Here is a 24,555-nt window from a genome sequence, read left to right on the forward strand (position 1 = left end):
GAGTTCCCCCAGACAGGCAGAGGCTCAGGAGCCCTGAGATTTCAGGTTTTAAAATAGCCTCATTGAGTGTATACAGTTACTGAAGGAACAGATGGTTCTTAATTAAGGACGTGGGGTGGGCAGGGCCGAGAGAAGAGAACTGAAGGCTTCTCCTTAACTTGCAGATTTCCCTCCTTGCAGAGATAAACAATGCCAAGATCATCGAAAACCAATGGCCCCTGGCTTTGGGACATGCTCCAGCTCTCTCGGCAGCAATTCGCCTCCTTCTTTAAGTTTGCCTTGGGTTCATTTTAAAACAAAGCTGGTTGCCACGGCCAAAGAGAGGCGTGAAGAGGAAGGAGAACTCAGGATAGGATTACCATGTTGCTGGACCCAGAAGTTGCCTCGCGGTGGCTCTCAGACCACACCCAGCCTACACATGGGGGAGGGGCGGGGAGGTGGTCAGCAGGAGTTTAAAGTATTTTCATAAGTGGCTGGCATTTAAAAGTAGGAATCTGTCACAGAAAACTCCTGGCTTTTCTTTTAAATATCAGAACTGCTGGCAGCACAGCGCCACACTGTCCTCCCTAGATGGCACCTGGTTGTCCAGTTTGCCATACACCACCTCCTCCCTCTCAGCTTCTCTCATTTAGGATACTTGCTTGGCTCTGGCAGACACCTAAGTTTTTAACTCCTGCTCTAGACCAGTTTTTCTGAAACTTTAAAGTACGTGGGAATCACCCATGGATCTTATTAAACATGAAGGTTCTGACTCAGAAGGTCAGCTCCTGGGTGGTGCAAAGGATTCAAAGTCTTGGCTACTAACCGAAAGGTTGATGGTTCAAATGTACCCAGAGGCACCTCAGAAGAAAGGGCTGGCGATCTGCTTCTGAAAGGCCAGAGCCATGAAAACCCTACAGGGCACAGTTCTACTTTGATACACATGGGGTTGGCATGAGTCGGAATGGACCCGACAGCACCTGGATTGGACTGGGGTGAGGTGGGGCCAGAGATGATGCATTTCTAACAAGCTCCCAGGTGATACAGATGCTACTGGTCCGTGGACCACACTTTGAATAGCAAGGGTCTAGACCAGGGTTATCCAATAGAACTTTCTGCAAATGATGACAATGTCCTATATCTGTGCTATTCAATATGGTATCCACCAGCCATATATGGGCAAGAATCAAGACAGCTGGACTACAAGGTTTCCCAAAGAGGTGCCTCCTCCCAGAGTCCTCCTTGCGTCTTTCCTTCCAACTCAGCAAAACTGGCCTTGCGTTTGCATGGTGAAAGGCTGGTGGTGGCTCTCCCAAGGCTTGCAGCTGCCTCTCTGCCTAGACCTGCTCACACAGACACGCCCAAAGCCCAGGGAGGTGGCATACAGCCAGACTGCCCCCACGCCCACTTCTGCAGGGACAGCTGATGGGTCTGAAGAGCACATTCTGGAAAGACACTGAAAAAGGTGCTCTTTTCGAAGTCGGAATCGACTCGACTGCACTGGGTACTGGTTTTCGAGTGAGAAGGGAAAGCAATGGGATTGGGAGAAAGAAAGGGGAGTGAAAATTAGGAGGGTAGATAAGAATGAGAGAACAGGAATTAGAGACAGGAAGAGGAACTGGGGGGCTAAAGTATTAGGGACTAATATAGGGGGCCAGAAATACAGTGAACAGATAAGGGGGATGAAAATAAAAAAGACAGGTGTCAGGAAGAAGGGTGTTGGGAGGAGGTAGAAATAAGAGGGGCAAATATCAGGGGTCAGGAGGTATCCAGAATGGGCCTGGGTGGGACACCTATCACGGATGGCCTGCACGAGCCCCAGCCTACTCTCACCCCTGGGGCAGCAAGTATTATATACTTACCTCCTCGGTGGATGATCAGGAGGTGACAAGGTGGGGCTTCTTTGGTGCATTTGTTGTGGCACTTTAACCTGCAACAGAGAAAGACAGAGAAGGATGGATGGATGGACGGGTGGATAGATGGATAGATGGATGGAGGCACACATGGACAGATGGATGGATGGATGGAAGCACGAATGGACAGATGGATGAATGGATAGATGGGTGGGTAGATGGATGGGTGGGTGGGTGGATGGGTGGATGGATGATGGGTGGATGGGTGGATGGATGATGGGTGGATGGATGGATGGATGGACGGACAGACGGACAGACGGATGGATAGATGGGTGGGTAGGTAGACAAGTAGATGGGTGGGTGGATGGACAGATGGACAGATGGGCAGATGGATGGATGGGTAGATGGATGGATGGGAAGGGCAGATGGACAGATGGGTGGGTGGGTGGATTGGATGGATGCATGGATGGATGAACAGATGGATGGAAGGAAGGACAGATGGACGGATGAGTGGATGGATGCATGAATGGGTGGGTGGGTGGGTGGATGGATGGATGGATGGATGGATGGATGGATGGATGGATGGATGGATGGATGGGAAGTCCCAGTGGTTCAGAAGACTCCGGGCGCTGTGGATACAGAGGTGTGTGAGATGAGCTGCCGCAGCTGCTGCAAAGGTGGATCCTTGGCATCCAGGAAATTAAGCCTGAAAAGAAGCTGCTGCTCTGCACTCTCGACCTCACAGGTCAGCTCCAGGAGGTCCAATAGTGGGTTTGCTTTCTAGTTGCCCTTATCAGTCTGTATTTGTCATCATTGTCACCACATCCCTATTCATCATATCCCATTTACTTGGATACTCATTTGCCAGCCACCAACCCACTATGAGTCGGAATCGACTCGACAGCACTGGGATGCCACTGGATGTTTACAACAATCTTATGAAGTGGGTACTATTATTTCTATTTTACAGATGGGGAAACTGAGGTTGGTTGACTTGGGACAAGTTCTGGCAGAAAACCTGGATCACTGGTCCCAAGGGAGGCCTCTCATTTTTCTCAAAAGCTTAAGCCATAGGAGTCTTAAGGCTTAAGCTAACAGGGACTCCCAATTAGCATGAGATTAGTAACAGGTATTAGGTTTCAGAGGTATTAAGAGTTTAGAGTCAAAATGTACTCCTTTGAGACAAGCCTAAGACGTAACCTTGCTCTTCCCCCTACCCTTGCCTGACTTCATAAGGGTAAGGAAATCCCCAAGTTACTGAGACCTGGCTTTGTCTTTTTCTCTTAGAGGTTCATGTAAAAACAATGGATACACGTTGTCGCAGATGCTACCTGTGCTCCATGTCCCCGTGGATTTCCTTACCATTTCTGTGCATACCAGGCTAACTTCCAACAGCCAATACCAGCCTCAGGCTGCTCAGAGGTTTAGTATTTAAACAGCAAGGTACAGACACTGTGCAGAGAAGCAGGAACATTACATTTGCCCTTCACCGTCTTCTCTTCTAAGGAGCCCTGGTGGTGCAATGGTTAAGTGCTCAGCTGTTAACCGAAAGGTTGGCGATCTGAAACTCTGCAGGAGAAAGACCTGGCAATATGCTCCCATAAAGATTAAAAAAAAAAAAACAAAAAACTAGTCCCATAAAGATTACAGCCTAGAAACTCTGTCACATGGGGTCGCTATGAGTTGAAATTGACTCTACAGCACCTAACAACATCTTTTCCTCTGGGGATCGGATAAAAAACCAAACCTATTGCCGCTGAGTTAATTCTGACTCATAGCGACCCTATAGGACAGAGTAGGGCTGGCCCCTGGGGTTGCCAAGGCTGTAATCTTTACAGAAGCAGACTGCCACATCTTCCCCCCTCGGAGCGGCTGGTGAGTTTGAACTGCCAGCCTTTCAGATAGCAGCCAAGTGCTTAACCACTGTGCCACCAGGGTTCCTTAGGGATCCGATAGTCCCCCTTAATAGAGGGGTGCCAATTATCCAGATGAAGACCTGATGATGATTCCTTGAAGTAAAAGGCAGACTTTAAGTAAAGGGGATGACCCTCAATAATGTGGGTGGGCCTCATCAAATCCGTTGAAAGCTGTAAAGTGCAAAACCGAGGTTTCCCTAAGGAAGAAGCATTGTCTTCAGCCCGCCCTGCGGATTTCAGACCTGACATTCCCACAGCCACAGATGTCAATTCCTTGAAATGAAGAGAATTATTCAGTACATTCATGTTTAATTTTATATAATAAATTTATTATTTTGATTTAAATTAAAATCTTAATAAGTTTTATGTAAAATTTAATAAGAAAATATAAATACACTCTACTGCTTATGTTTTTCTGGAGAATCCTGACTGACGCAACAAGTAAACGAATCGATGGGATAATTTCAGGTGTGGTGAGTTGGTGAACAAAATAACACAGGGAAACAGGATGGACAGTGGTGGGGATGTGAGGGGCTCTGTGCACCAGGGCCACTGGGAAGACTTGTCCCAGGAGGTGACACTGGAGTAGAGGCTTGAGGAAAGAGCTTCCAGACAGTGCAAAGGTTTGGAAATAAGAGCAAGCTTCTTGGGCTCAGGGGTCAGAAAAAGAACAAAGAAGGTGAGGCTGAGATGAGGAAGGAAAGGGGACAGGGGTCCCGGAGGCCACGCCAAGGAGTCTGCATTTGATCCACCGGAGCTTTGGAGGAGTGTGACCTGGTCAGACTGATGTTCGGGAACCCCAGCTGGAAAATCTGCTAATGCCAAGAAGTTTCTGTACCAGTTCTGTTTGGAATAGCTCAATTTCATCCTGGAAGCTTCCAGAAAGAAATTTTTTCTTCCTGCTACTCCACCTATGAATCCTCTCTAAGTGAGTGGTGGTCACGAACAAGTGCAGAGGGAAGGGCTGTATGCAGGTGCCAAGGAGCCCCAAGGTCACTGGGGGCAGCACACCGAACAGGCGCAAGGAGTTTAATTTAAGCTGTGGACCATGGCCGAACGAGGTCTGGGCAGAAGAGGCTTCCAGTGACCTTGCCTGTTCCCTGTCCTCTCCTCTGGTACGTTACTCGCCAGCATCCCTTGCTGCTTGTCCCTTGCAATAATTGAAAACCCTCCTTCACCTCTGGCCAAGGGGTGGGAGATGGAATGCTCATCCTTCCAGCCAGGGGCCTCGGAGGGCAGCGTTAGGGTGGGAGTATGGCCGCTGCTCACACAAAAAAATCCCTGAGGGAAATATCTACGATGCCCAGGTCCTTATAGCCTGCACATCTGAGATCTGCTAATCGAATTGGAGGATTAACCTCGCCCTGAAATCATACAGACCACAGAGAGGAGCAAGAGAAAGCGTGGGAGGCCATTGCACAGGGCAGGCACACTTCCACTGGGTCTCACTTAGGAAGAGCCATTTTTCAGTGGGAAATATGAGCGATTCCGCCCAAATTATACTTTTCCTTTTCACTGCCCATGGAAGAAAGAGCTCCCATTTAAAAAACCAGTTGTCCGGCCGATTCCGACTCATAGTGACCCTCCAGGACAGAGCAGAACTGCACCATAGGGTTTCCTACGCTGTAATCTTTATGGCAGCAGGCTGCCACATCTTTCTCTCACAGACTGGCCGGTGGGTTGAAACCACTGACCTCTCGGTTAGCAGCTGAGCACTTAACCACTGTGCCACCAAGGCTCCTTGGAAGAAAGAGCTACTAGCATGAAACTCTTCAGTACACCACGTGCTTCAGGATCAGATTCCCGAGTCTCACCCTCTGAGATTCTGATTCAGAAACATCCCCTGGGAATGCGGGCTTTCAGCAAAAAAAAAAGCTGCAGAACCACGGTATAAGAGGAATAAATTCCACTTCCCAGACGAGAGATGTCTGGAGCCTAAATCTTCCAGAATACCTGAAGCAAAACCTGTTGCCATAAAGTACATTTTGACTAACAGCAACCCTACAGGAAACAGAAGAACTGCCCGTAGGGTTTCCAAGGCCATAAATCTTTACGGGAGCAGATTGCCACATTTTTCTCCCGTGGAGCGGCCAGTGTGTTGGTACCACCAATCTTTCAATTAGTAGATGAGTGCTCAACCACTGTGCCACCAGGGCTCCTTTTCCAGAATACAACCCCCGCCCCCCCAAAAAACCCCGAGGCTGTCGAGTCGATTCCAACTCATAGCAACCCTATAAGACAGAATAGAACTGTCCTCTAGGGTTTCCAAGGAGTAGTTGGTGGATTTGAACTGCTGACCTTCTGGTTAGCAGCTGAGCTCTTAACCACTGAGCCAACAGGGCTTCTTTTCCAGAATACAGCCCTCCTCAAAAGGGAAAATGGGGTCAGGGTAGCATAGGGGAAGAACCTGGGTTCAAATCATGGTGCCGCCACATCCTGGCTGTGACAACTTGGGAAAGTTGCTGGGCCTCTCTGAGCTGCAGTTTTTCCATCTGTAAAGTGGGTACAATTATAGTATCTGCCTTACAGGATTGTGGTGAGAATTAATAATACGGTGCATGTAAGGTGCCTAGGACAATACTTGACACATAGTAGGTACTCAAAAACTAGCAGCTACTATCCTTTTTATCATAGTGTCATTGTTAGGTGCCATGGAGTTGGTTCCAACTCACAGCGACCCTATGTACAACAGAACGAAACTGTCTGGTCCTATGCCATTCTCACAATCGTTGCTATTTGAGCCCGTTGTTGCAGCCACTGTGTCAATCCATCTCTTTGAGGGTCTTACTCTTTTTTGCTGACCCTCTACTTTACCAAGCATGATGTCCTTCTCCAGGCACTGGTCCCTCCTGATAACATGTCTCAAGTATGTGAGATGAAGTCTCACCATCCTGATGCAGGCTACAATGTAGATGAGCCCTAAAAACATTATGCTGAATGAGAGAAGCCAGACACAAAAAGTCACATACTGTATGACTCCATTTACATGAAACATCCAGGATATGTAAATCCACAGAGACAGAAAGCAGACTGGCAGTTGCCAGGGGCTGGGTGGGGAGGGTGGGGGATGGGAGGGGAGTGATTACTTAATGGGTATGGGGTTTTCTTTTGGACTGATAATTGGAACTAAATAGAGGTAGTGGTCTCACAACAACGTGAACGTATTAAATGCTGCTGAATTATTCACTTCAAAACAGTGAATTTTATGTTATGTGAATTTTGCCTCAAACTAAAACAAAACAAAACGAAAAAGCAAGCCCTCTGCCCCTCGATTCCTCGTGCATCTCTTTAGCCTCTTTAAAAGTTTACCCTCCCCAGCTGTGCGACCATGGAAAAGTCAGTCCACCTTGCTGAGCTCCGGTTTCCTCATACGTAAAATTCAAAAAGGATCAAACAAGAAAATGTCTCTGTGTTGTCTGGCATCGAATGGGCCAGTGTTCTAGGAGGGATGGCTAAAAGATACTTTGTGCACACCCAGTAAAAACCTTGCTGCCTTATATAGCCTGGTAACTTGGAAAAGGTTATTTAAACTTCCATTCCAAATGGTTAATTAAAAAAAAAAAAAAAAAACCTTCCAAGGTTTAACGGGATAAGCTTCAGTTATCAAGAAAAGCTGCTTATGTGGAATATCTCATTGTCCAAAGGAGATCCTGGCTAATTAAGACATTTCTCTGTCCGCAAGTTAAATACGTGCATTCATTCTTGAGGGTAGAATCTGGGTCTTACTCATTTTTTAGTCCCCTCTCCTTTTCCCCTTTTAGTCCCTGGTCTGGTGGCTGATGCCTAATACATGTTTAATAAATATTAGAGAGATGGAAGAAGAGAGGAAGAAAGGAAAAGGAAGGACAAGCAGAAGGGAAAACCTAACAAATGCTACTGATTTAGGGGCATTAATCGTCTCTCTCAAACATTTTTTGAAAAATGACTTTGATTTCTTAAAAATTATTATCTACTTAGTTTGTGAAGGAGTCCCTGGGTGGTGCAAAGGATTAAGTGCTCAGCTACTAACTGAATGGGTGGCAGTTCGAGTCCATCCAGAGGAGCCTTGGAAGAAAGGCCTGGTGATCTACTTCCAAAAAATCAGCCATTGAAAATCCTATGGACCAGTTTCTACACATGGGGTCACCATGAGTCAGAATCGACTCGATGGCAACAGGCTTTGTTTCTTTGGTTTTAGTTCATGATGTGAACTGCAGGTAACGTCCCTCTCTGCACTGCCTTCCTCCTCCCTTTCGTCCTCTCTCCTCCTTCTCCAACAGTCCTTGGGTGGGGGTGGGGGCAGGGATGTGACCAGACTGGACCTCCAAAGATCTTGTTCTGGAGCTGTGGGGGCAAATGGCCCCATTTATAAGCAGCTCTGCTGTTTTCTTAATACGTTTGTCATGGTGCCATGGTCCCCAGCAGACCTGTAGAGCAGACGCAAACCCAGAGCCTAGCATGGGGCTGGGCTCAGAACACTGGCCTTTGCGGAAGCAGAGACAGGCCAGGCTTCTGGTGGGGAAGACTGTTCAAGTACTTTACTGGGTGATGGTAGCAAATTTATAAAGTTTACTGTGAGCAGCCCAAAGCCCTGATTTCTCTTACTTTCTCTTGCCCCACACCAGCTCACTTTGCCAAACACCTGGCCAGGGCACAGCCTTTCCACACAGAGTGCAAAGGCAACATTTTAAAAACCTGGCCCCCAATGTGGGAAGAAGGGAAGAGGGGTGGGGGTGGGGGTCTTTGCTTAACGGGCACTGAGTTTCTGTTAATGGTGGCGAATAACTCAATTAAACAAGCATCAACTTTGAGCCAGGCGCTCTTACATAACTTACTTAGTCTGAACAACCACCCCATGAGAGGTGGATATTGTCATGCCCATTTCAAAGTCAAAAAGACTGAGGCTCAGCACACAGCCTAGTCACACAGATAGCAAAGATCAGAGTCAGGATGACTGACAGACTGCTCATTCATTCATGCACTCAAAACAAAACAAAACACCAGTATTGCATTCCTTCTCTGTACCAGGTACTGTGCTAGGCACTGGGAGGGAGGGGCTGATAAAATAGGGCAAGAATTCTCTTTAAGGCTCTTACGATCTAGCAAGGAGTTTATTTTTTATTTTCTAGGGATGCAAACCCATTTCTTATGGACTCAAGCACGAACATTCTTCTACTCATCCCACTGCCTCAAAATCTTTTAGAAATAATCCCACCTGGACTTCAACCAGGTACTTGGACCCTTGGGTTGGCAAGGACCACCTTCCCTCCAGAGGCTGCTTTTGAGAGCTATTCAGCCACCAGGTATTTACTGACCACTTACTATGTGCCCACACTGTGCTAGCCCTAGAGATATAAATGGTAAACAACCCAGACAAGGACCTTCCCTCAAAGAGCTGGGGTGACAGGCAGGTAAACAGGCGACGACGACATGATGATATATATGATATATGGTTATGATGAGCAATTGCAGGGTGGCGTTTCTGATTTGAGAGGAGTCTGGGAGGGCTTCCTGGAGTAAGTGATGACTGAGCCAAGCCTGAAAGATAAGTGGGAACTAGGAGAGGTAGAGGAGCTCTGGTGGCCCAAAGGTTTAAGCACTTGGCTGCTCACTGAAAGGTAGGAGGTTTGAACCCACACAGCAGCTCCATGGGAGAAAGTCCTGGCCATCTGCTCCCACAAAGATTACAGCCTAAGCAACGCTACAGGGCAGCTCTACTCTGCCACATGGTGTCACCGTGAGTCAGAATGGACTTGACGGCACCCAGTGACAACAACAACAGCAGAGGTGGGCAGCAAAGATCTAGGCAGAAGCACTCCGGTGCAAAAACACGGTAATGAATGAGCACCTGGCCAGGGTCAAGGTGGCCAGAGCTCTGGGCTGAGGAGGGGAGTAGTGAGAGGGGAGGAAGGAGAAGTAAGCAAGGTCTTATGCAGGGTCTCATCAGGAGGCTGGATTTTATGCTGAGAGCAAGAGGTAACCAATGGAGGATTTTAAGCAGGGAGGTGAAGGCTGGGTAAGTGTTTTGGAAAGAGCCCTCTGGGAGGGGATTACTGCAGTTAAAGGGCAGCGACCTTCCTCTCTCTCATTACCTCCCCCCCCCGCCCCGCCCCTGCACTGCCATTGCATGAATTGCTGCCTGCTGCTTCTTGCAAAATCTCCAAACCAAATCACTGCTCCCTTGGCGGTCGAGCTGATCCTACCAAATGCCCCAACTGAGCATTTCTGTCTCATTTTGATTCCCCTGTGGTCTGTGCATTGAGCTGATGCTTCTAGAAGTGCCTCCATATGCTCTTGGTGAAGGATATCATCACCTCCCTTCCCACACTGCTGACAACTCAGAAGGTGCAGCTTCCTGGACTCTTAGAAAGAAACTCCGACAACAACATAAATAAGCAAGATACAGTCGGGAGGACTGACATAAGCCAGACATCAGGCTCCATCGACATCATGAAAAATAATCAGAAACCCCAGCACCACTCTCTCCAGAAGAGGCCACAGTGAGGGAAGCTATAGATTTAGTTATTACCTGTTAGAAATGCCACCTCCAACCCAAATTCCTTAAGAGAGAAGAAAGTGACTGTAGGGCCTTCTTGGCTCCCTGGACCGGGAGATGTTATTCAGAACACAAAGGCCCATTTGTTATCTTTCAGTCCAAGGAAGGATAATGGCAGAGTGCAGCAGGCTCTTCAGCAGAGCTGTAGTGAGCCTACTATGTGGCCGGCCCTTTGCCCATGTAAAGTGGTTAGGAGTCTGGGATCTGCAATTAGAGAGATCCGTGGCTTTGTATCACAGATCCACCCACCGTGAGACTTTGGGTCAGCATTTTACTTCTGAAGGCCTCTGTTTCCTCATCTGTGAAATGGGCATAATAATGGACCCTGCCTTCCATGGTTGTTTTGAGGATTAAGCAATGAGGTCACGCATGTAACGTGTTTAGCAAAATGTCTGGCACTTCGTAAGCACTCAATACATGATACCATCATCATCACCACATCCAATCCCCACCTCTGCCTCCACTGGAATCCTAATTGTCCCTCACATACAACTGTAATTGGAACCAAGTTTTTGCTTGTATTAGGCTAAAATGCATGTAAGGGACCATTAATTCCCATGATAATTATTGCAAAAACTGAAGTGTTTCTATTAATGGAAAAGTAAACTCAAGCTTCAAGCTGGTGATCTCTGAAACGCATGCTCATAATTATACCCTGCCAATATCCTGCCTGTTGTACAAGTTCCTGAAGCTTCCAGGAACTCAGCAGCAGCTGCAACATCCGTGCTCATCATTCCTCCGGATTCTCAAAGGCTGGGCAAGTTAGTGTGACCAGTGGCTCAAACCAGCCCTGGCCTACTGCTTCACGTTTTCATCTCTTCATCACCTGTAGCTGGAGCCATCCTGATGCCCCAGTTCTTCTTCATATAGTCCAGCTTCTCAGATTATTTGCTCAGCATACAATTGAATAAGTATGGTGAAAGGATACAACCCTGACACACACCTTTCCTGACTTTAAACCACTCAGTATCCCCTTGTTCTGTCTTAATAACTGCCTCTTGATCTATGTACAGGTTCCTCATGAGCACAACTGAGTGTTCTGGAATTCCCATTCTTCAAAATGTTATCCATAGTATGTTATGATCTACATGGTCGAATGCCTTTGCGTAGTCAATAAAACACAGGTAAACATCTTTCTGGTATTCTCTGCTTTCAGCCAAGATCCATCTGACATCAGCAATGATATCCCTGGTTCCACGTCCTCTTCTGAAACCAGCCTGAATTTCTGGCAGTTCCCTGTTGGTGTACTGCTGCAACTGCTTTCAAATGATCTTCAGCAAAATTTTACTTGTATGTGATATTAATGATATTGTTTGATAACTTCCACATTCAGTTGGATCACCTTTCTTGGGAATAGGCATAAATATAGATCTCTTCCAGTTGGTTGGCCAGGTACCTGTCTTCCATATTTCTTGGCATAGACAAGTGAGCACTTCCAACACTGCATCCGTTTGTTGAAATATCTCAATCAGTATTCCGTCAATTCCTGGAGCCTTGTTTTTTGCCAATGCCTTCAGTGCAGCTTAGATTTCTTTCTTTAGTACCATCGGTTCCTGATCATATGCTACGTATTGAAATGGCTTAATATCAACCAATTCTTTTTGGTATAATGACTCTGTGCATTCCTTCCATCTTCTTTTGATGCTTCCTGCGTCGCTTAATATTTTCCCCATAGAATCCTTCACTATTGCAACTTGAGGCTTGAATTTTTTCTTCAGTTCTTTCAGCTTCAGAAATGTCAAGTGTGCTCTTCCCTTTTGGTTTTCTATCTCCAGCTCTTTGGTCATGTCATTATAGTACCTCGTCTTCTCAAGCCACGCTTTGAAGTCTTCTGTTCAGTTCTATTACTTCATCATTTCTTCCTTTTGCTTTAGCTACTCAGTCTTCAAGGGTAAGTTTCAGAGTCTCTTCTGACATCCATTTAGGTCTTTTCTTTCTTTCCTGTCTTTTTAATGACCTCTTGCTTTCTTCATGTATGATGCCCTTGATGTCATTCCACAACTCGTCTGGTCTTTGGTCATTAGTATTCAATGTGTCAAATTTATTCTTGAGATGGTCTCTAAATTCAGGTGGGATACACTCAAGGTCATCCTTTGGCTCTTGTGGACTTGTTCTAATTTTCTCCAGTTTCAACTTGAGCTTGTATATAAGCAATTGATGGTCTATTCCGCAGTCAGCCCCTGGCCTTGTTCTGACTGATGGTATTGAGCTTTTCCATCTTCTCTTTCCACAGATGTAGTTGATTTGATTCCTGTGTATTCCATCTGGTGAGGTCCATGTGTACAGTCACCATTTATGGGTGAAAAAAGGGTATTTGCAGTGAAGAAGTCGTTGATCTTACAAAATTGTATAACGCAATCTCTGGCATCGTTTCTGTTACCAAGGCCGTATTTTCCAACTACTGATCCATCTTTGTTTACAACTTTTGAATTATCAATGCAAGACAGCAATGGTTTTGTTTTGTTTTATGGTAACTCTAGAACGAACAAACCTGTCTTGGAAGTACAGCCAGAGTGCCTCTTATGATGGAGAGACTTCGTCTCATGTATTTTGGACATGGTATCAGGGGGGACCAGTCTCTGGAGAGGGACATCATGCTCAGTAGAGAGTCAGCGAAAAAGAGGAAGACCCTCAACAAAATGGAATGACACAGTGAGCACAACAATGGGCTCAAACATAGCAACGATTGTGAGGATGGTGTAGGACCAGGCAGTGTTTCATTCTGTTGCACACAGGGTCACGATGAGTCAAAACTGACTCGGCAGCACCTAAGCTGCGTAAGAAACCACCAAACTGTTTAGAAGCTGTGTTTTTCATTCTCCTACTCCTAGTGGCAAGGGTCCTTGGATGGCACAAACAGTTAAGGCCTCTACTACTAGCTGAAAGGTTGGCAGTTCAAATCTACCCTAAGCACCTCAAAAGACAGGCCTGGTGATTTGGTTCTACTCAGAATTGACTCAGTAGCAACTAACAACGACAATAACAACCCCTAGTGGCAGGAGTCTCTGGGTGGTGCAAACAGCTAACAAGCTGGGCTACTAATCGAAAGGTCAGAGGTGCAAGTCCGCCCAGAGATGCCTCGGAAGAAAGGCCTGGTGATCTACTGCCAAAAAGTCAGCCACTGAAAACTCTACGGAGGAGCAGTTCTACTCTGACACACACGGGGTTGCCGTGAGTCAGAATTGACTCAGTGGCATCTGATAACTGGCACCCCAAGTGGCAGTACAGAGCCCCCTACATGACAGCCACTCCTTTGGGACCGGCTGACCTAACCAGAGCTGAAGCACAGTGTATAAAGTGAGAGCGTAAAAACCCATGGCCGTTGAGTGGCTTCCGACTCATAGCGACCCTAAAGGACAGAGTAGAACGGCCCCATAGGGATTCCAAGGAGTGCCTGAAGGATTTGAACTGCCAACATTTTGGTTAGTAGCTGTAGCTTTTAACCACTACACCACCAGGGTTATAAGAGGGCTAAAACAAGCATCAGAGAAAGAAAGTTAAAACACTAATTCTCCCCTGGCAGAGTGAGAGGGTGCCTCCGTCCTTTCCGCACGCCAGCTCCCACAGAAAAGAAGCCCTGTGGTTCAAACTCTTATTTTCTAGAGTAGAAAAAAAAAAAAAAAAAAGAGTAGAAGCCACCCCGAATCACTGCTCTGCACCTTCCTGTAAGAAATGCAGACAGGAGTGGAGAGGTTTCCAAGGAGCCAGACCTCAGCTGTGCAGAAGCCTGCTGGGGGACCCTGAGAAGCGATGAGGACACAGACAACAGATGATAGAGGGCTGGGAAAAATCCATCAGCCTCGGACTGCAAAGCAAACTTCTGCAGCTGAATCCACAGTTATCAGACAATCGGTGAATTGTGCTGACATCCACCACTCAGAGCTAAACTCCATTCCCTGCTTATGGACCTATTAGAAGAAAACGCCTCAATTTAGATTACAGCAAATTGCCTTCCGAGCCTTAATTTCCTATTAGTTCATTAATCTCTCTATTCAGAACGCCAACAAGACAGCTGATGATAATTCCAGAGGAAGTGGGCATGAAACTAAAGCAGGAGGGAAGGGGGTTAGACGTTAAGGAGAAATTTCCTGGCTTCCTGGGTGGAGGGATAGCCCAAAGTCAATTCGTAAAGTTAGTCATAGTATTAGCGCTCATTGATTAAGCACTCATAGCGTGCCAGGTACTAGACTGAGCATTTACCTGAATTATCTCACTTAGTTTTTTTTTTTTTTAATCTAGCATGGTAGATATTACTATCCCCATTTTACAGAGGCAAGAACTGAGGCTCAAAAGGGGTTTGTACAACCAGTTGGTGGCAGAAGCAGGATTCAAACACAGTAAGAGTCTGATCTTCTGCCCAGGTTCCTAATCGCATGTTATCTTTTTACTCCTCACACAGAGCTTAAAGGATAAAATTATGTGCCAGGTACTGCGGGAGAGGATGCTGAGAAGATCCACGTCTAGAGCGAGGCCAAGGGGTGCCTTGGAAGGAAGGCCTGGCAAAGAGCCTGAAAAACAAGCAGCAAAGATTTACTACCCTTACAAAAACAGCTCACGCTATGCGTCAGGCTAGAAAATAAGATTTGAACTTGTGTTTTAAACTATGACCTTTATCTGGAACAATGGTTCTGAAAGTGTCATCCGGTAGAACTTGTTAAGATGTCAATTCTGGGGCCCCACCTTAGACCTTCTGAAACTCTGGGAGTGGGGCCTGCAATCTATGCTTTAACAAGCCCCCTAAGGGATGCATGTTCTAGTTTGAGACCCAAATGTTTGAGTGTTCGACTATTAGCCAAAAGGTTGGCAGTCTGAAACCACTCAGAGGCGACTGGGAAGACAGGCTGGAGATCTGCTTCCAAAAGGTCACAGCCATCGAAAATCCTATGGGACAGTTGTGCTCTGCACACACAGGGCAGTTGGGAGTCGGAATCGGCTCCAGGGCAACTAAGAACAACAACAATCTAGAAAAGGAGTCCCGGGCTCAAATGGTGATGAAGCATTCGACTACTTACCCAGAGGTTGGCGGTTCAAACCCAGGCAGGGGTGCCTGGGAAGAAAGGCCTGCAGTCTGCTTCTGAAGGGTCAGTGCAGTTGAAAACCTTAGGAAGCACAGTTCTACTCTGACACACGCGGGGTTGCCATGAGTTGGATCAACTCTGTGTTAACCGATATAATATAAAAACAGAAAATCTGCTCTGGAAGGGACCTCGGAGGTCGTGCAGAGCAGGGCCTCTCAAGTTTCAGGTGCACCAAGACCACCTGCGCAATCTGAAAATGCAGATTCTGATGGAGCAGGTCCGGGGCAGGGCCTGAGACTCTGCATTCTAACCAGCTCCCAGTTGATGCTGAGGCTGCTGCTCTGGGGGCCACAGGTGGAGTAGCAAAGATCTAACCCAATCCCTGGTCACCCAGGGAGTTTCTGGCATTAACAAGACCAGGATTGTGCTAGGTTTAAAAAACAAAACAAAACAAAAAGCATTGCCTCCAGGGAGGATTCAAACCCATCTCTTTGGGGTGTTTTAGGTGCACAGCAATGACTTGGACTACACACTATTTTTCCACTATTTTCTCAGGTGTGAGACCTTCCCGAACCACTTTAATTAAAATTGCAGCCTCCACGCTGAACCACTTTAATTAAAATTGCAGGCCCCACCCTATCCTTCCTATCCCCCTTTCTCTACTCTTCTCCTTCTTGTTGTTGGGTGCTGTCTAGTCAATTTCTATTCATAGTGACCCATGGAGACAGAGTAGAACTGCCCCATAGGGTTTCCAAGGAGCGGCTGGTAGATTTGAACTGCCGACCTTTTGGTTAGCAGCAAAGCTCTTAATCACTGAGCCAGCAGAGCTCCATGGCAGCCCTGGGACACTAATGTTCACCAGACTCAGCGCCATCTCTTTGAAATGTCCCCTGTCACTGTTCTTTATGATACACCATGCACTACGTTTCTCTGTAGGTCTGTCTCCCGTAAACCTGAGGATGGGGTCAGCGTACTACCCATCTCTTTACCTCTTCTAAGCCTCCTATCGACCCATAAGTGAGTCCAAAATTTGGCCAGTCTTTGAAAACACATATAAATGACCGTCCATTTGTATTATAATTAATGCAAAAATGGCAAGATTTTATTTCTGGAAGACTAAGTCCTGACTTGGACTGGTGATATCAGCAATGCATGCTCAGACTTGTGCACTGGAGAGAACTCTATAAACCCTGCTCTAGATACACAAATGCAACGTCCAGCCTCCCGAAGCACACATGGGAGTTGTGCAGCAGCCGCGGCAGCCACAGTCACCATTTGGGCAGTTTTTCTATGGTTGGTGCAAGTGGGTGACAGCGGTGAAGACCAGGGCTTGGTTTGAAGTCTAACTCCTACACACCAGGAGCCAGGTTTGCATAGGTGGAGTGAGGAGGAATGTTCTTTGATAACATATTGTCATCTGGGGCCAGGGCATTTCTCGGAGTCCTTCCAACAGCACTATGATGGGTGCCAACAGTACACCCATTTTGCAGATAAGGAAACTGAGCCCTAAGATGACAAGATGCTCCTGCTCATGCAGGGAGTTCAACGACAGAGCTGGGAACCAAACTCAGTTCTGGCGGCTTCTAAAGCCCGACCTCCTTGCAGCTTCCCCCCGCCGCACCCCCCCCAGGTCTCTCCCAGCCTCCTCTTCCAACCCTTGGTGGAACGGTGCCTTTGCTTATTAATTCTAGAACACAGAGCAAGAGGAAAGGCTGCCTCAGAGTTCCACCTCCAGCGCCGAAAATTAAAATGGCTCAGGAAGTGTTCAGCCTTGCTGACTCCCGACTGCGTCCCTGTCACCTAATTACCTAACTTCAAAGGCCCACATGGCAGGTGTGAGGATGCGAAGGCTGCCGTTCACCCCAGAATTCAATGTGGCCAGACACAGAGGAGACAGGCCCCCAGAGCAGTTGAGTACAGGGGAAACCGGACAGCCTGTGAGCTGGACCCAGGGCTGGGCCTTGTGCTTCTCGGAGTCAGAATGACCAGGGGCCACCATTCTGTGGGCTCATTTGAGATGTGGGGTCTACCTCAGACAGGGATAGGGGTGCAGCGTCAAAACACCAAGGCTTGGTAATCACTGCCTGCCTCCCCTTATTCCATGAAGCTTAAGGGTCCTTAGGGCTGGAACTCATTAATCTTCCCAGTCTCCAGCGGGAAGGGAGCTCAGCCTTACCCTTCCTTACTTGCATGAGACCTCAGGAGGAGAGTGAAAACTCACCCCAGCTGAGATCCCACCTCCACCATGGGGCAGAGATGCCGGGAGGCCTGAAGGGCCTAAGGGAGAGTTTCCTGCCAGGATGGTGGACAAGGAAGAACAAGCCTAGAGGGATTCCTATGATCCTTTAAACTAAGGGACTCCCAGAAAACAAGCAGATGCACACGTATTTGTAATTACTACATACAGTTGAATGTCATTGATTATTTTACAGTAACTGAAGCAGAAAGAAAACAAATGAAACCCATTGCTGACAAGTCAATTCCAACTCATAGTGACCCTATAGGACAGAGCAGAACTGCCCCATAGGGTTCCCAAGGACTGGCTGGTGGATTTGAACTGCCAACCTTTACGGTTAGTAACAAAGCTCTTAGCTCTTAACCACTGAACCACCAGAGAGGGTACTTAATACATGCTTACTGAAGGAGGGGGGAGGCTGGGAGGGCAGACAGAAAGGCAATTGCAATCTTTTATTGAACTCTGCCTGGAGTTCCTGGGTGGTGGAAACCCTTAACACACTCTGCTGACAACTGAAAGGTTGGAGGTTCAAATTCACCCAGAGGCACCTCGGAAGAAAGGCCTGGTGATCTACTTTAAAAAAAAAACAGCCGTTGGATACTCTGTGGAGCACAGTTCTGCTCTGACAGACATGGGGTCTCCATGAGCTGGAATCAATTAGACAGCAACTAGAACTCTGACAGGGCACTGGGCTGTGTCCCTCGTTCTGTTGATTTATTGAATGCTCACCCTCAGATGAGGCAGGGATGGTGCTATTCCTTTCAAGCAGATGAAAATACATGAGACAGAAATGTAAAGCGACTTCTCCAAGGTCACACAGCTAGAAAGTGGCAGAGCCAGAATTTGAGCTCAGCTTAGTGTGACTCCAGGGCTTGAATTCAGGATCACGGTTTTCTCCTGCCTTCTTACCCTTTGCCAGCCATGACCCGACACGGGCGTGCAGAAGGGGAAAGGATGAGGGACAGAGGGGTTGTGTGGTCTGGCCTTCTCACCAGAACTCAAGACAGCATAATGCCACAGAAAGTGAGTAGAACAGGACTCAGGGGGCCAGGGTTCAAGTCCTGAGTGCCACTTCCTAGCTGTGTGACCTGAGGCACATGGCTTATCCTGGCGACACTCAGCTTTCATGTCTGTAAAATTGAGAGAATTATAATACTTCCTTCCCCATTCAGAGAGTTACAGTGACGAGAAAAAACAGAGGACAAAAGGACTTTGAAAACTCTAACTCAGGTTGGCAACTACAGCCAAAGGGCCAAACCCGGCCCTTGGCCTGTCTTGGTAAATAAAGTTTACTGGAACACGGCCATACGCGTACTCAATGGCTGCTTTGCCCTGTAAGGCAGAGTAGCTACAACAAAGACCTTATGACCTTATGACCTGAAAAGCCTAACATATTTACTATCTGATACTTTACAGAAAAAGTTTGCCGACCCTTGCTCTTAAGTGTTATGAAAATGCAAGGTACCACTGTGTCCCAGAAGACAGCATTATGCCTTTCTAGCATCTTCGATCAGCTATAGTTCTTATTCAGAATTGTTCTCCAGACACTTTGCCCCAAATGAGGAGGTTTATTTAAGACCCATTTCTGGAAAACGGAGCAAGTAACTCTCCCGAGAATCAAGAAACTGAGCTCCCCTGAGCTATTACTTCAGGGCCTGGTATCGCTCTGACTGACATCAGGCACCACGGGACGTCACTTCAAGGGGCAGCCACTTACTTGCAGTTTTTACACTTGAGGCCAAAAAGCATCCCTTTCCCACAGACTGTGCAGGTCTGAGACATCCAGTACTTGGTGGAAAACCTGTGGAAGAGAGACAGAAAGGTTCAAGGGTGAGGTGACAGTGCCTGGCGGATCTCCATGAGGGTAGCCCACTTAAAGGGAAAGCGCATGGGCTCCCGAGTTAGACGGGTCTGGATTCCAGTCCTGCCTCTTCCCACATCTGTGACTTAATCAAGTTGCTTCCATCACTGGAACCTCAGTCTCCTCATCTGCAAAGTGGAAGTAATAATGGCGTTGACTTCATAGGTTATTGGCAGGTCACATCTGCAACGTAGTATACGCTCAAGGAGCTGGGTTGTGACTCTATTTTTACCTTGAACATTTGTAACGATCATTCATTTGTTCAACAAATAGTGCCTGATGGCCTACCAAGTTCTGGGACAGAGCAATGGGTGGGGCTTGAACTGGCCTCAGAAAGCTGCAAAGCAAGGTGGGGCCTCCGGGGAGTCCCCCTGAGTCATTCCTGGTCATATTACCTGGAGAGCTTCAAAGAGGTGAAACTCCAAATTTGGGTAGCAGAGAAGAGCTCCCTAAAGTAAAAGCCCTTTCAGACTATCAGGTCGCCCCCTCCCCCCAACTACCACCACTTGTTGCCAACACAGGGCAGCTTAGACGCTTCCTATACACAGCTGGAGTCCCTGGGTTGTGCAAGCAATTAAATGCATTCACTCTAACCAAAAGGTTACAGGTTCAAGTCCACCCAGAGGCACCCCAGAAGAACAGGCTGGTGATCTACTTCCAAAAAATCAGCCATGGAAAACTTTGTGGAGCACAGTCCTACTCTGACACACATTGGGTCACCTTGGGTCGGAAATGACGCCACAGTTTTGTTTTCTTTTTTTTTAATACACAGTTTTGGACCAACGGGAGAGCAAGTCCATCAGATTAACTTCTTCGATTCCCCCAGCTGCTGGTGAACTTTTCCTCCTCAAGAGATAGCAGGAAGCAGCAGGACTGGGTGCAAGGAAAGTATTGAAGGTTGCCGGGTCACGGTTAATTTTAATTTTCAATTTTGTCACCGTCAGCAGGAGTTGTATCTAATCTCCACCACTTCAGAGTGTCAAAATGAACATCGGAAGTGATTATGTAACTCAGTGCCTAGGAATTTTAAGGGAAAGGTGGCATCCTTCTGCTGTACCATTTGCCTGATCTAGGTCAGTGACTCTCCGAACAGAACAAACTGCAGCCCCAACGTCCTTATCTAGGCAAACACAATATTCCCAGCGAAGACTTGTGGCCAAGGAAACTCTTTCTCCAGTGTGGGACAGGGGGCTGTTTAAGCCCCTTTCTGTCCCTTCAGCAGGGACAGAGAGTTTAATGGGGTCTGTTTTGTAGGATTTGGCAGCTCTGGGGAATGTTTTTCACCCACCAGCCATGGAATTGGGAGTGGGAAGGTGAGTGGCCCGTGGAAGTTTTCTCTCATTTCCAGCCCAGCCCTCCCCGCCCCGGACCGGCTCTCCTTCTTCCCTAGCTTAGCTAAGATGACTGACATGACAGCGGGTGGGATTCGAATTTCATTTCTGCACCAAGGCTGGGATGAGGGCAGGGCTCTCCCTCCAGGCTCCAAGCATGGGGCAACACGGAAGAGTAACAGGTCATCTAAGAAGACGTTCCTGGCACCCCAAGATCATCAGGTGGCCTCCCTCCTCTGGACATCTGCAAATGAGCCTGGGGTACCATCCCGGTCCCAACATTAGGGTCAGAGATCCTCGGGGCAGGGCGAGCCAAGAGCAGAGCCAATTGAGGACTAGAGCCAATCCAGGTGAAATGGCAGAGCAGGGGCTGTAGCATTTTCAGGGGTGGGGCCAAGTTAGAGGTGGAGCCAATGCAGGGGGTGTGGCAGAGGGAGCATGATAGATCCAAGGGTAGGACTGAGCCCAAGGGTGGGGGCCAAGCTGAGGGGCAGAGCCTATTTGGGGGTGGGGCCAATCTTGAGGGTGTGGCAGAGACAAGGGGCGTGGCAAACAGCAGTGGAAGGGGAGGCAGGCAGAGGCAGAAAGATGGGCAGGGAGGAAAAAGGGGCGGGATGAGACAAGGGGCAGAGCTGACCTGGGGTGGGGCCATGCCAGGGGTGGGGCAGATTCAACAAGGGAGCCAAGCCAGGGACTAGGACGGAGCCAAGCCAGGGACTAGGGCGGAGCCAAGCCAGGGACTAGGGCGGAGCCTAGCCAGGGGCCATGGGGAAGCAAACAGCTAAGAAATGCCCCTCCAGGATACCCTTTTCTCTGCATCTCATCCTGATCATTGATGTCTCTATTATGTGTTTCTCACTGCGTCCTCCGACATTTTTTCACGAGTCTTAAAAATGGTCCTGTCAACATATTTCTTTCACAAACTGTTAACGAGGTACCCTTGGGGGAGCGTGCACATTCCTGCTTCCCCCCTCCCCGCTCACAGCTATGTGCAGGGTCGGATTACCCAATAAGCAAGGTATGCAAGTGCCCAGTTGTGCCTTCCCACCAATTTGCAGTGCACAATTTCACCTGTCCCCCCCCCACGTCAAAAATGTGGTGAAACCCATATGAAATGGCTCACCACAGATTAGCAAGTAAATACAATTAAGCCTGAGCATATAGTGTTTGCTGGTTAATCCACCCCTGGCTATGTGTCTGCCCCTCTTATTACCCCCGATGGCCCTCAGCCCTTGGTGTTGCCGTGGTCTGTTTAACAGGCTGCCTCCTTCCACTAGGCCGGTAGCTCCTCGAGGGCACAGACTTTACGTCTTGCTCAATGCTGCAACCCTGGCCTAGAAACTCTATAAACACTAGTCAAAGAACCCATGAATGAGTGAACAATTCCCTCAGCTAGTTCACAGAGGCCTTGGTGCAAAGAAAACTCCCAGCAGTGGTGTCAAAAGAACACAAAGTACTGAGACTAACTGGTTTTAGAACCATCACTTAATAACCAGGGCCTCAGTTTCTTCATCTGCCGAATGGGCATTACCATATCCGCCCCACCTACCCCAATGTGAAGATAACGAAATAAAAAGCCGAAGTTAAAGACCAACTTTTAGGGGCTGACTGGTATATGCAAACCCTGGGAATCCACCCCCTCCAGAAAAGGGGCAGGTGTACCCCCAGAGAGGTTGTCCTGTGTGACCAGCTCTGGACTGTCTCATGCCTCAGCAGAGAGCAAGGACTTCTGAGTTCAGCCTGCCAGGCCCAGGTCCTATCTTGTGTCTTCTGGGCGGGAGACCCAAAACTAGAACGTAAAGCACTCACTTCAACAAGACATTTATTGAGTATTTATTATGTGCCAGGCCTTGTGCTAAACCTGTTTCACATATTATCTCTTTTAATCCTCACCACTGCCCTATGCGTAGGCAGAATGATTTGGTGAGAAAATGGATCCTCAGAGAAGTAAAATAACTTGCCAGGCTTTACTAGCTGGAATCGGAAAACAGACCAGTCTGACTCCAAAGCCCTTGTTTTTAACCAATACGTGCTAACTGTATAAGGGCCAGATCAATAAGCAGCAGCCATCTCGGTTCCCCGGCTGCTGCATCAAGGTTCAGCCTGGCAGAGGAGAGGGGCCATGGTGACATAGGAACTAGAGCAAAATACTGCCCGGCCTTCCCCGACCCGGGCAGGGCCAGAGCCCAGCAGCACCCCTTGCTGTCCTGGAAGGTGGGCACCAGTGCACCTACCTGTGCTTGATGGAGTTGCCCAGGTCTCGGCGTGGGATCTGTGGGGACCAGCGCGGCACTGACAGAGTGTCTGCAGGGAGAGAAGAGAAGAGGACAGGAGCCCGTTACATAGAGGGCCAGAGGCTGAGGTATGCTCTGGCCAAGCCCTGGGAAGAAAAGGGAGGATCACTGGCCTCGGGAAGGACACCAACCGCCATCACTGTCTAAACCAAAGCAAAGCGGAACACTGTTGCCTCAACTCATGCAAAGGCCCCTGGGTAGGGCCACCTGAAAGAAGTGGGAAAAATAAATTGAGTATGGTTTCCATTTGCAGAGTGCTTGCTGTGTGCCAGGCATGTACTAAGTGACTCACATACCTTCATTCATTATATCCTCAAAACAACTCCGAGCACTGGGGCTGTTAGTGTCCCCATCTTATAGATTAGGAAACTGAGGCTTGGAGAGGGAAAGGCACTTGTCCAAGCTCCTACACTCAGTAGGCTGCACAGCGGGCTGTGAATCCAGGTGTGAGGGACTCTAGGGCAGATGCCTTTGCATGCAAAGTTGTAATGGCAGCACATTCCAAATACACCATCTTCCTAATTTTTGCCATGCTCCTGTACAACCCATAAATTTATTTCCTTAACATTTTTAATTGACCCCATTCTTGCTTAAAGATATTCATCTTAAAAGCAAACTCTAAATGTATACAACTTTTTGCATATCATAGGTAACTATTTTTAAAATCTCCAACCATGTACCACCTAGAATCGTACTACAAAAAACTGGATGGATGGATGATTAGGTGGATGGATAGATGGATGAATAGGTGAACGGATGAGTTGGTAGATGAATGGGTGGTGGATGGATAAATGGATGGGTGGGTAGATGGGTTGATGGATGGGGTAAGTGGGTGGGTGGACAGATTAACTGGACGAATGGATGGATGGATGGGTGGGTGGGTGGGTGGGTGGATGGGTGGATGGTTGGATGGGTGGATGGGTGGATGCGTGGATGGATGAGTTGGTAGACGAATGGGTGGTGGATGGATAAATGGATGGGTGGGTAGATGGGTTGATGGACGGGGTAAGTGGGTGGGTGGACAGATTAACTGGACGAATGGATGGATAGATGGGTGGGTGGGTGGGTGGGTGGATGGGTGGATGGGTGGATGGTTGGATGGGTGGATGGGTGGATGGGTGGATGGATGAGTTGGTAGACGAATGGGTGGTGGATGGATAAATGGATGGGTGGGTAGATGGGTTGATGGACGGGGTAAGTGGGTGGGTGGACAGATTAACTGGACAAATGGATGGATGGATGGGTGGGTGGGTGGGTGGGTGGATGGATGAGTTGGTAGACGAATGGGTGGTGGATGGATAAATGGGTGGGTGGGTAGATGGGTTGATGGACGGTGTAAGTGGGTGGGTGGACAGATTAACTGGATGAATGGATGGATAGATGGATGGATGGATGGGTGGGTGGGTGGGTGGGTGGATGGTTGGATGGGTGGATGGGTGGATGGGTGAATGGATGAGTTGGTAGACGAATGGATGGTGGATGGATAAATGGATGGGTGGGTAGATGGGTTGATGGATGGGGTAAGTGGGTGG

The 24,555-nt window shown here is 48.0% G+C and overlaps 1 protein-coding gene across 1 annotated transcript in view; it reads right to left on the minus strand.

The window, feature by feature from the left end:
• The window catches only part of KSR2 (kinase suppressor of ras 2), a 407,276-nt gene that overhangs the window by 89,528 nt on the left and 293,193 nt on the right, over window positions 1-24,555 (minus strand). Inside the window, exons 6-8 of the mRNA XM_023559458.2 lie at window positions 22,964-23,033; window positions 19,255-19,338; window positions 1,844-1,909 (exon numbers count right to left, since the gene is read on the minus strand). Of these exons, the coding sequence (XP_023415226.1) occupies window positions 1,844-1,909; window positions 19,255-19,338; window positions 22,964-23,033 (220 nt within the window). The remainder of the gene's footprint in view (window positions 1-1,843; window positions 1,910-19,254; window positions 19,339-22,963; window positions 23,034-24,555) is intronic.

Source organism: Loxodonta africana, chromosome 19 (assembly GCF_030014295.1).
Source record: "Loxodonta africana isolate mLoxAfr1 chromosome 19, mLoxAfr1.hap2, whole genome shotgun sequence".
NCBI lineage: Eukaryota > Metazoa > Chordata > Mammalia > Proboscidea > Elephantidae > Loxodonta > Loxodonta africana.